This window comes from Euwallacea similis, chromosome 26 (genome assembly GCF_039881205.1).
Source record: "Euwallacea similis isolate ESF13 chromosome 26, ESF131.1, whole genome shotgun sequence".
NCBI lineage: Eukaryota > Metazoa > Arthropoda > Insecta > Coleoptera > Curculionidae > Euwallacea > Euwallacea similis.
Window position 1 is genome coordinate 1,746,106 of NC_089634.1, and position 13,166 is coordinate 1,759,271.

The 13,166-nt window shown below is 33.6% G+C and overlaps 1 protein-coding gene across 1 annotated transcript; it reads right to left on the reverse strand.

Moving 5' to 3' along the window:
• Positions 1 to 534: 534 nt before the first annotated feature.
• LOC136417147 (uncharacterized) lies at positions 535 to 8,171 on the reverse strand. The gene is made up of 12 exons (XM_066402688.1): positions 8,003 to 8,171; positions 7,045 to 7,620; positions 6,801 to 6,962; positions 6,657 to 6,738; positions 6,293 to 6,435; positions 5,857 to 6,013; positions 4,479 to 4,501; positions 4,076 to 4,404; positions 3,778 to 4,024; positions 1,489 to 1,650; positions 1,214 to 1,435; positions 535 to 1,013 (listed from the first exon to the last, which is right to left on the reverse strand). The coding sequence occupies exons 1-12, from the start codon at positions 8,090 to 8,092 to the stop codon at positions 819 to 821; spliced, it is 2,388 nt and encodes a 795-aa protein (XP_066258785.1). The 5' UTR covers positions 8,093 to 8,171; the 3' UTR covers positions 535 to 818.
• Between the last annotated feature and the right edge of the window lie 4,995 nt (positions 8,172 to 13,166).

Genomic DNA, 13,166 nt, shown 5'->3' on the forward strand with positions numbered 1-13,166 from the left:
CCGGTTTGTAGTCCTATTACGTTTTGAAAACCGAGCTTTATTCATTGGGATTCATACTATGTAATTTATTCTGCTTGATAACTGCTTTTAAGATATTGACGTTAAAAGTATGACAATTTTTGTCCTTTCAAGTATGGTATTTTTTTATAAAGGCCAAATTATTAATGTGCCGTTAACTTTGACTCCAAGCTAATTGCCATATGAACGTTGAAATAGAGTTTCAATGTTATAGGTTAGACTTTTAGTTTCTACTACAATTTAATGTTACATTTAACAGCAATATTAATAATTTGTTCCTAAGATATCTAAATTTGTTGTATATTTTTCCTAGTATATGCAGGTACATTTACATATAAGTAGCAGGAAATTTTTCTGCATATTTCCAGTTCGCATATTTACCCCAATATGTTCTGAATCATGCCCATTTTCAAAATTTTCATAATGTATCAAGACCATCTACAACATCCTCAAAAGGATGTTACTTTAGCATTACTTTTCTTTTATTTACAACTTCCATGAATTCAAATAAACTAATTACTTTCAACTTTACTTATCATGCTTTATTCTACATCACAATGCAAAAATAATACAATAATATTATCTATGACAATGACTACCCGTGCACAATCTGACAGACCTACATTTGCAAAATATTCCTATTTATCTATTTTATTGTTGTTTGTTTCGATATGAAACGACCTATGCATTCTCCCAATGATAATTTTTCTTAACAATTAACTGCCACAATCGCGGAAAGATTGTGTAAATAAAATACACACGTGTACCAGTGGCGTATCTGGTCAAAGTCGATTTAACGCTTAACCTTTGCGAAGGACCTTGATTGGAGGAGGTACTATGCCCCGGTCGATGTCCCTGAGAATCCTGTAGGTCGGCTCGTATACCAGATCACATGCGTTTTTCGATACAATGTAGTCTAAGTGTGTGAATCTGTCATAAGACACCTTGTAGATTTTGACTACATTTGGCAGTTGTAGAGATGCCTCTTGTATATCCTGCGAAATAAATCTTGTAATGATACCATTTTTAACGGACATTTTGGTTTTTATGAAAACTAGCTTGTTGTTAAAGATAACAGCGCATTAATAATTTGGCCCTAAAAATAATGCCACACAAGTAAAGTGGTGGTGCCTTGTAATTTACACAATTAAATCCATCAGGTTGAGTGTTATGAAACATTTCGTCTTGCACTAACCTTCAATTGAATATATGAATCACCATCGGCGATGAAGAACACTCCAGGCACCTCGACAGCCGATAGGTTATAATGGGGAGGATCTGGTTGGCCATACATTTTCAAATTTTTCTTCGGTCCAAAGTTAAATTTCCTAAAGGTTCCGTTCGTATAGTTGTCCAAAAAGTGTACCACTTGTTGAGAAGACACTCTAGGTATAATGCTCCAAAGTAGGTGAACAATCTATGTAAATGCTCTTCAGCTCGTTATTAACTCGATAATTAGAAGAATATTACCTCGTTGTCTATTATATATGACCGGTGGCTGCCAATGACTCCGGTCAAGATGATGCACACTTTTTTGAATTCTGGATCCGTGCATATAGCCTTCGCGAATGGGCGTAATACCTTATACACAATCGGAAGCAATTCGGCCGAGTCAAATCGTTTTATTAGTGTCTTAAATAAAGAAAATAAAATCAAATTAAAATAAACAAATTTTATAACTTCGCCTACAGACATATGCAGTTTTCAGAAAAATTACAATTTAGTTGAACTTATATTATAGGAAAGTTTGCAGTTTTAGATGTGCAGGGCGTGAAAGAAGCACTTGTAAAATTTAAGCTCAAGCAAAATTTAATTTGGACGGTCTTTTAAATATATAATTTTTAATAATAATGTTTAGTAAGATGTTTGTATATTAAGAAGAAAATTCAAATGATCGAAAAAACACTAGTGATACCCCATAAAAAATTTGGGGAGGATAAAGGTTGATTCTTATCATATATCTATGTATATTCCTTTTCCATCCTATAACCGTTCCGTACATAGTACATTCAATTTGGTATAGTCGAGTCAATGCCTCTTTGCATGCGATAAGATAATGCGTGAATTTATTAAACACCTCCCTTTAAGATTTTTCCACTCTGTAACATTACTGAGTATAGGTAAGGAGCTGCAGCTGGAGTATTTTTTACAAGTTTAAGACATACATACGTCTCAGGTAATCGTTCCTAAATAATACTCATAACTACAAATATATCGTACGTTGATCTGTGCATATCTAACATTTTCAATATATTAACACCGTAGATCCCGTTTTCTCAACAAATAATAAATTATTATTTTTATGTGATAGTTTTTGTGGGCGTACTGTAAGAATTTCGCGCACCATAGAAGTTTTCTTGAACCAATGAGTGTTTTGGTGTCACCTTTGATAACAAAATAATAATCAATAATACATATCATGTATATGTCGACTACACTGAGAAATGACAATTGATTGCATTTTATATATATTAATGGCTGTGTGTTGACAACGTGCACGCACATAAGACATAATTATTTGCCTGCAAGTTTGTACGTGTCTTCAGAATAACGAATTAAGTAAAAAAATTAGTACGCCATAAAATAAAAAATTCAATGTTATTTTGGTCTATTAATTGTATTATGTCAATGTTATTTTGGTCACCAGTTTAAACCGCATTACGTCTGCAAACCGATTTTGTTAGTTAATAACTTTTTCTTCGTTGTTTTATTAAAATACCGTTTATGTATTTTCACTGAGAGATAGGAGATATTCATTTTAGTTATGGCTTTGCAAATAGTAACTCAGCAGAAGCAGTTCGAAAATAGAGATGAAGATTTTCAGGCAGAAAGCATTCGCAACCACATGCATTGGTACAATAGTTCATCGTCAAATAATTGTCCAATAGCATTCAATCATAACGAAACCTTCTACAATGAATTGTGCGTGAGTTCTTCAGAAATCCTATAACGAGTATTATATGTATAAAATTTTCACTTGATAGAGAGTTTCAAATGTTTGCATTTACCGAGTCTTAAAACAAGGCCACAGCCATCCTTATCATTCACAACCTGTTCAAAGATTACACCCAGGGGATGAAGAACGAAGAACTACGTATGTGTGTGGACAGATGAGTTATGTTTTTCTAGATGTGAAGTTCTAAATTTACATAATCAGCATATTTAGGCGTATGAAAATTCGCATACAATTTGACCACGAAATTTTTCGTACGATTTCACTATCAACGTCTGAATAAGAATTGACAAAAACTACCTTTTTGGAATTGGCGATTTGCCACCGCAAATAAATTCTACTATATTGGATTTTTTAGAAGTCAAATATGTGGTAACACGTTCATTTAAATCTACAAACAGCTTATTTTATTCGCGAGAATCATCAGAAACAGGCTGGATAATCATTAATCATAATGGATCAACCGAGGAGGGCCAGTAGTATGGCCTCCACGATGCCTAGATCTGAATTCCTTAACTTCTTTTTTGTGGGTATACTTAAAAGAAAAAAATGTGTGCGACACCTATTGTTATTTTATTAATAAAATCTGTGGTTGAGTAATTCGCGCTTTCATCTGAGACACCTTGATATAAAGTTTGTTTAGCTTATATTGGGAGTTTATAACCTGCTTATACATATTAGTAGTTTATACCATCTATGACAAATCTGTAATAAAAAGTTTTCTAAATAGTTTAACTCTATCTCAGCTAACTACCGTTCGCGAACGTTTGTTATAGAGCTCATAGAATAATTTGTATAGAACTCACCTTGAGAAAATCGGATATTGTATTGGTTATATGACACACGGGGTAGTCAATTCTCTTCAGAATGGGCGAACTGCCCCAGCTAATAATAATGTGAATCTTTTTATTATACTCAGGTTTCTCGGAAATTAGGCTATAGACCTCGTTCCCTCCAGCCGAGTGTCCTATTATGGAAACCTTTGGCTGGCCCGTGAGATTTAGTATGTAATCAATATTTCCTGCCAAGTCGTAGATCGCAATTTCATGTAAGCTGTTGAGTGCATTTTTAATTAACCTGAATTCAAAGGATATGGATTCAAACCTGTATAGCCAGTACTCATCATCCTTATTCCAGTCATATTTAAGATGTTTCTCGTCTCCAAGGATGTTGGGAACTCCTCTTGCAGCAAGCAACCATACATCAAACCCTCTGTCGGCTAAATAATAAGGGATGGATAATTGACTCCTTAAAAACAAAAACACCTCGGGAGAACCACCCATGCCGTGGACTAATATAACTGGAGTTCTCGGCTTTTTTGTTGGAGAGCGCCTTAAGCTGTAAGGAATGCGGTAGGAGACCAAAACGTAGTCATCTTCAGTTATTATTTTGTGAACTTCTACTGGGTACCCATGAAGTTTTATTTTCTCTAGCTATGAAAGTCAAGTATAATATAATTTTTATGTTCATTTAAAATACAGAACATTATGGATGGGGAAATACCTACTATATTTAGTTCTATTTCAGGATCTATAATGTAACTTGTTGCCAGCATATTAATATTCCATTTTAGGAATGCCAGACAGTGTAAAATAGTAAGAAGATTTTGTATATTGGTTTTCATGGTAAATACTCTTCACTTAGATAGGTTTCGATTCGTCAGTTAAGAAAAGTGTGCAACTCTGTGGCCTTTAAGGCGGAAAAGATATTTTTCCTGGTCTTTCTACTGCAAAGAATTAACTGCTAAGTATTGATAAGCATTTTAAATCAAGTGTTAAACTAAAACAAAATTTATACTCACTCCATCAGCGTTTTACCCAAAACATTAATCACCTTTCAAAATCTAATGTGTTGTAATATAAGTACAGTATAAACTGATTGTACTATTTTTCTTACATTGCAAACATAAAACACACAACACGTACTGTGTTTGAATGAATGTCTGGCTCAATTACCCTTCAATATTTGACGTCACTGTTTCTCAGGATTATTGATTACAACGGCCTATTTTTAAAGTTTTTGAAATGACTTAGCACTAAGGATAATAATGTACTCATTATGATGATGTTAACAGACAACTAGTTTAGCCTTAAAAAATTTACCCTAGTACACATCAGCTACTTCATTTAATTATCGATGTTATATATTAGTACCTAATTAATAGTAGGCGTTTTAAAGCAGTAGTTTGATAAGAAGCACATTGACACACATCAAAGTTCGCAAAATTAGAAGCTCTAGTTTGTATTTGATTGTAATTGATAGTACTACATTTAGACTTTAAATTTTTCCTCTAACCATTTCCCTTTTACATATGTCAGAAAAAGGCAACAATATAAAATTGAAATTTTCATCGTACACCGCTTTGCAAATAAAATAGTTATATAACGAACGAGTGTACTAATAACGGCGGTTTAAGATAGTGGGGTTGTTAGTGACAGAGTGTTGCTTACGAGGTTTTATCGTCACCTGCATTGAGGAAAAATCAGGAATTACCCTTTACTTATTTTAACCATAGAGTATCCCTATGTCAAAACTTTAAACCTTCATGATTAAGAAATACCAAATCTGTCAAGCACGGGGGTCGTAATTCGTCAGATGCATCAGTCAACATCGAAAGAATTATAACGCGTCTAAAATTATTCACTAATAAAAATTATACGTTATTGGTGGTCATTCATGAACGATTTTGTATCTATGTGTGTTGACAATTAATAAACGGAAAAATAGGTAAATGTATTTAGTTTAGAGTCGTCATATTTGACGGTGATGTATTAATTGCTACTTTTTGTTTTTACAGAAATTACCAATACTCAGAAGTAATTTTTGTAACATTATTTATTTACATAATCAACAAAGCACAAAGTAATATTTCGCACCTTAGATACCTTGAGCGGCATCGAAATCGTTGAGCAGCTTCACTGTTGGCTGGTAGACCATACGAGTGGCATTTTTAGCAAAGAGAAAGTCGAGGTGTACAAACTTCGGCCCCACTTTATAATCCAGAATCACATTAGGAAGCAACGCCTGAGTGGCTTGAATGTCCTGTGAGCAATCTTAATACATAATATGAACAAATATACAGGGTTATCGAAAAGTCTATGTGCATATAAATTAAAAAGTACCCGAGAAAGGACTTATTATAATTGTGATAGAGGCGATGTTGCCAATTTCACACATTTTCAAAATCTCCAAATTAAAACAAAAATTATACCATTTTATAAATATTAGCCCAGCAGTGCATGTTTGTATGTGATATTTTCTGATGCATTCAGTTATTTCTAGACCTTTAAACAACCCTGTATGAAACAATTTCTCTTATACCTCAGGCATGGTGAGATAATCTGTTTGACCCCAGAAGAAGGCGTTTGGAACGGTACAGGAGGAGAGATTATAAGTTGGAGGTAAGGCTTTCCCGTATTTTGCCAAGTTTTTCTGAGGACCATAGTCGTATTTCCGGAAGTCACCTCAAGAAATATAAAATAAAATTGAAGTTTCCGTTTAATGCATTCGTTATGTGACGATATGTTATGAGTGTCTGAGTAATCGCAAGCCTGTACGATGTCGGATGAAATTTTATTTGATACAATTGAGTGGGTACCTAATGCATGCGAGAAATCTGTTTCTGTGAGAATTCAGTTTTTTTTCTTTTTTTAGATCAAAAATCTATTCAGGTATTTATTTTTACCTCTGTTTAAATTGTCCATAAAGTGAGTTAGCTGTATTATGGACAAACGCGGCACAGCGTACCAAGCGAATTCGACCACCTCCTACAAATCTTCTCATGTTTCAACACAAATTTATCAATAATTTACACACATTGAAAACTCACGTCTTCTATTAATACTGAAAGAGAGGAACCGTAACACGAGAGCAACGCTTTACACATCCTGAACCATTGCGGGTCATGACACATTTTCCTCAGTAGATCGCTGAGCAGCACGTTCATTGATGGTGGTACCGTCTCGTACATTCCTATCATTCCATAGATATTCTTCATGTAGGAAAAAGTAAAACGTTAAGAAGATATATTGACTAATAACGTAAATATAATATTGTATCGTTGATCTTCTTACCTTGATCACGTTAGAGAAAAAGAATATCCCTTGTATTAGAGGGTAGTCAATTTCCTTCATTATCACCAAGGGGGCGTAATTAACATTTAATTTGATTTTGTCGTTGTATTCGGGCCTTTCCGACATTAAAATGTAAAAGTATGCAAGCCCTACAGAATGACCCAAGTGGAAGATCTTGTCTTGGCCCGTCTTATTAAGCACTACATCAATGCTGGCTGCCAGGTCATGTACACCGATATGCTCAGCGTTGAAGTTCCAGTAAATCGGATGTTTATTCCAATCGAATTTTTGGTGTTTGCGAGGATTCTGGCATTCAACCCCACGGGCGCAAAACAACCAAACATCAAAGCCCCGATCAGCGAAGTAGTAAGCAGGGGCATTCTTCTTACCTAGAGCTACATAGTTGTGAGGGGCGCCGCCTTGGCCGTGCACCATTAAAATTGCACTTTTGTTTTTCAAATTGCTGGATTCTTTGTTCAGTCCATGAGGAATTCTATACAAGTTTAAGATATAGCCGTCATCAGTGATGACCTCGTGAAGTTCCACTGGGTATCCGTGTTTTTTTATCAGTTGATCCTAAAAGACAGTGGCTATTATTTATACAGGATGTCTCCTAAACATACAGCGCAAACAGGACAATGCCTGAGTCAAAATGAGAACAAATGTTTCCATAAACGTATACCGAAATCGCTTCATTTCCGAAATACAGGGTAATTTAAAAAAACGATTTTTCACTTTTTTTATTGCTCAGGTCGATTGAATATAGAATTTTTTGGCCGTTGAATGATATTGTGTCCTTTAGATATAGAATCCAGAGCTCGTCCAGAAATGCACACCCTATATATCTATTTCGGTAGATAGCTTATATTGTAACCTATCTAAAGCTACTAAAATTTAAACAAAAATTCTTATCTATGCAATGCTACTGATAACACAAAAATACGAACTAGGGACTTACCAAATTAAGTAAGACATCAGGGTTTACAGCTTCGGCGACCAAAATTTGGAAACAGTACAGCAGTAAAACTGCTGGCAGCAGTCGAGTCATGTTTGCATGCTATCAGAGTTGTAAACAATTAGATACTATTGGTACATTATAACTTTTTAAATGGTTTTCGTTCTATTAAGGTTGGACAATAATTAATCCACATAAAACAAGTAGTTTAACCTTTGCAAGTAATACTAATGTACAAAAATGTCACGTAAAAATTGAATGTGTCATTAATTATCAAACGATTAACCTTTTACCCTCCGAAATTGATCTTATCTGAAACTGATCATATATATGCACCAAACAACCATCAAATCGAAGCCGACCCATCAATAACAACAACAGATAAACACACAACGCAATCAAAGAATGACATAAAGTACCTGGGTATAATAATCGACAAAAAATTAACATTTACTAAACATGTACGAAACATCACATTGGAAATAACCAAAAGGATAAAACATTTCCGAACATTAATATACAAGTGCAAAGGGATCGGCACTAAAACTGTAACAAAAATATATAAATCCATTTGCAGATCACTGTTACACTACGAACACATTAAGAGCAAATGCAACAGAAAAATTAAACGATATATACAAACAACAGAACAGGTAGCACTAAGACTAATTATAATAATATCATGCACCGAAAACCTATTACACAACCTACCCAACCAATTACTATACCAACACACACATATGACATAAATAATAAAAAGACTACAACTGCAGAAGTGGAAGAACAATTCTCACAATTCAACCATGCTGAAGCCATTTTGCTTAACAAGACACTCCCGCTTCCTCTTTCTGTCGACCACCCTGTTGGAATACTTCCAGAGGTAGGTTATAAGTTTGGTTTGTAATAATGTTCATTCATCTAAAATTAAGAATTGGTATCATGAGCAAAAAGATGAGTTTGATCGATAGCCTTCTTCCGAGCAAAAAAAGATAGTTTGATTATATGTTATATACAAGGTGTTTGAACTATCTAGCCAAACTTCAGAAGGTAGTTCTACATGTCAAATGCTACCAAAAATGTAAGGTAGATAATTTCGGAAAACTCAAGCCACTTTGAGGAAATATCATTTTTTAATTTTTGAGAACTTGTGTTTTATAATCTAAATGCCCCCGTATCTTCCTTTGCATTGCAACTACAAATATTCCAATATTGCCGTTGAAAAGCCACTTAAATTTCCTACTTTAAACAATTACCTGAACCAACGCCTAAATGTAAAACGGTTTTTATTTCTTTCTTTTTGTTAAATTTTCAACTGTGCATTGCTCCAAAACATTCCCCATCTTATACCATTTCATACTTAATGAAAAACATCTATAACCAAGCCTCTTTCTACCGTGGTACCGTTTCTTGAGCTTACCTTACTTTTAAAAGAGTGAGGAAGGTGTTTAAAAGAGTGTAAAAACCACTTGGACTGAGAAAAACTGTATATGTATATGTAACTATGTATGTTGTGTTTCCGTCAACAAGAAGGACGTTTTGAACAATATTTATAACTTATAGTGTTTTGTTTAAAATATTTTTAAATTTTTGCAAATACAGTTTTTCTGTCTGCATATACAAGGTGACAATTTGAAAACTTCCCAACCCTTTTATCTCGATACCAAATAGATATTTTAAAAATCGCCCGGACACGTCGATTTTGTTTTGGAGGGGAAACACTTTTTATGTGGAATTTACTACGCCTCTCTCAACCCTCTGCCCCCCAGAGTCACCCTCTCAAATATCTTAAATTATACAGGGAGTTAAGTGATACATCATTTTAAAGAACTTTTCATCCCCTACATTTTGGTACCTTATTTGTTACATTTGACTGTTGTATTATCAAATCAGGCATCTTTGATTATTTTAAATTAATTTTCGTATTAGTGTTTTGATAGCGTTAAAACTAAGACTTTTTATTTAAACATGTCTTACGATCAGAAAATTGTTATAATAAACTTCTGTATAACCGTTTTAAATTATAAAACAAATAATTTTTCTAATTACTGATCTTTAAGAAAAAAACACGTTGAAAATTGAAATTCCTATTTTTAACACTTTTAGTTTATTAGATGTTCGAAGTATTCTCTATTATTTTCCAAACAATAATAATGCTTATTTTCAAACTATTCCTTGACATTGTCAAATACTGCTTTTAGAATAGCCCTGCTTGCCTCTGTGATTCTTTTCTTCAAATCGCCAATATTATCAGGTTGAGTTTTGTAAACGACCGATTTTATATGCCTCCATAAAAAATAATCTAACATTGTTAAATCTGGTGGTCTTGCAGGCTATTCTATCGGTCTCTTTCTATCAATCCATGTGTCGGGCAATCGATCATCCAACCATTCTCAAACAATGTCAAAATAATGCGGTGGAACTCCATCTTGCTGAAAGTGTATTTGGCCTTCTTGGAAGATGTATCCATCAACTTGATCTTCCAAATGAGTTTTTATTAAAGGATCAATTATGTTTTCAAGTAAGTGTAAGTACAGCTCTCCAGTTAAGTTTTTTTCAATAAACAAAGGTCGTATGATGGCATTTCCGAGAATACCAGCTCAAACGTAATTTTTTTCTAACCACTGTGTAGCGCCCTTTTTAAAAACGTGGGGATTTTCGTCACTTCAATATCTGCACTTTTGTTTATTGATTAGAAATTAAAGAAAAAAATGTGCCCTTATTACTGAAGCAAATGTTTGTTAAAAAATTTTGTTATTATTATTTGGTCATGGTTTCGCAAAAGTTGATTCTTCTATTAAAATTGTCGTCATAAAGTTCCTGTAGAATTTGCGTTTTGTAGGGATGTTTATTTAATTTTAGTGCTTTTTGTACAGTTTCATGTGATATTCCAGTTTGACTTGCGACCGTATGCAGTTAATTACTGGGTTCTGCAACGAAGATTCTCAGAATCTTTGTTTGAACAGTTTCATTTAAAACACTCTGAACAGCCTTTTTTTCGTTTGCCATACAACCCGTTTTAGTAATTTTTTTATTAAGTGTAAAACGTATCTGTGACTCTAAGACGTATCTTTAAATCAGGATTTTTAGCATTAAAAATTTCCGCTGTTTTTGTGCATCTTCCTTGTTGTCTATAAATAAAAATAGTTTCAGTTTTTTGCTGAATTATGCATACCATTTTTAAAATTTCTCACAATAACAAATTAATTATTACAATAAATTTTAACTGATTTAAATACCTAATAACATTGACCAATGCCACAGGTAAGAAAATAATATTTTCCATGTAAGATAATATCAAAATTTACCAAAAAGACATTCTATTGCAAATAAAAATAAACAATAAACAAAATCATATTCTACGTAGACGTTTCTTTTCGAGGACCGAGGAAATTTATTAGATTGATAAGCATTTGCTTCACAGATTAATGTATCTTTTCTCATGATGATCGTCTTGACAAACAATAAGTCAATGGGTTAGTAAATAGCTTTATTAAGTAAAACATGTTTGAATAAAAAAGTCTTAATTTCAACCCTGTCGAAGCATTAACAAGAAAAATGAATTTAGAATGATAGAAGACTCCTAAATTGATAACGCAACAGTGAGATGTATCAAATGTAGTACTAAAATGTAGAGAATGAAAAGCCTTTTAAAATGATGTATCATTTAACCTCCTTTTCCATTAAACGTTTTTGAGAGGGTGGCTTTGGGGAGTAGAGGGTTGAAAAAGGCGCAATGAATTCTACACAAAAATTGTTTCCCCTGGATAACAAAATCGATGTGTTCTAGTATTTTCTTAAAAATGTATTCCCTTTCGAGATAATAGGGGAGGGAAGTTTTTAAATTGACACCCTGTATACATTTATACATGTATATAAACAATCTTTATTTCTTCTTAAATTTTTCATTAATTTTGAATTTGATTTTTTAAGCTTTGTTATCGTTTCATACCTTTTATCAAAAAAATAAATTTTGTTTTGCTCGACAACGTCACTACGGAAGTTTAGCCTCTTACCTTGCAATGTTTGACTTAAAGCGACATATCTCTTAAACGATTCGTCCTACGACAATTTATCAAGAATACTTTTTCCCTGTAATTTTAAGCTAGAAATCATATGATGTCAAATTGTCACAAAAGTTAAAGTATATAGGAATATATTAAGTAAATGTAGCTCCTCTTCTGGTCCCGCACGCCATTCCGCATTTCTTGGGGACTTCTTTTGAAGGGCCATAGTTCCCTTAGAAAGCTTTTGCAGATTCATGTTTATACCAACTTTTCTTCATATTCGAATGTAAAGTCAGTCTTTAAAATATGTCCCCATATTTAATTTATACCCTGTATATTATAAAGCAGGGGTGAAAGTGGCGAGCCCCGTGGGAGTCCCTGTTCAAAAGAAAAAGGAAAAGAGAGTGCTGTCAATTTGTCCTTCAAGTTGTCGGTTTTCAAGTAGCTTTTTAATTACGTAGAGTAAGTATTTTGGTATTTGGAGTTCGTATAGTTTATATAGCAGACCTCTATGCTAGACACTGTCAAAGACTTTGTTAATATCCACAAATAAGCGTGTTGTTTTTCCATCGTTTAGTTGTGTCATTTGCATGTTGTAAAATCGAACATTAAAATGGTAAATCACGATTATACTGTGTGTTACAAAAATTTCGCTTGGAGAATTTTAGAGTAAATTCTATATTATATAAAAAAGAAAAATCTTATAAATATGCTTAAATGGCAACATCTCCAGAACAGTGAAAGTTCTCGACTTGCGTGTTTCACTTTTGAAGGGCGACGAGAAAACAGCTATCTTTTGACTTATGTGTTACTTAACACTGCAACATCTTGGCACAAAAGACGAGTTTAAGGCTCTTTTCCACGTTCCAATGAATTTACCCTATTTATCTCAACCTAAACCGTTATTTCAACCCTCACTAACATCGTAATTACTTCAAAAACAGTGGAAATATATTACATCCCCCTTCTTCAGCCTTGTCGCGCCCCCAAAACACCTTTGTCAAGCGTTAACTGGGAAACGTGCTCTATATGAAGGCAGTTAGAGCTTGGAAATGTGCATATTGGCTTATCTTTGCTTATAACTCTCTCGGATGAAACTTTTGCTGCAGACTTATCATGAGGGGATTTAAACCTAAAGAATGGGCTATCTAATGAGACTTCGT

What these genes read in the sequence shown, in the direction of transcription:
- LOC136417147 (XM_066402688.1), bottom strand. Translation starts at nt 8,092, where the DNA reads ATGACTCGACTGCTGCCAGCAGTTTTACTGCTGTACTGTTTCCAAATT. An exon ending in CTGATGTCTTACTTAATTTG is followed by an intron (nt 7,621 to 8,002) that starts GTAAGTCCCTAG and finishes ACTGTCTTTTAG; the next exon opens with GATCAACTGATAAAAAAACA. An exon ending in CAATATCCGATTTTCTCAAG is followed by an intron (nt 1,651 to 3,777) that starts GTGAGTTCTATA and finishes TCTTTATTTAAG; the next exon opens with ACACTAATAAAACGATTTGA.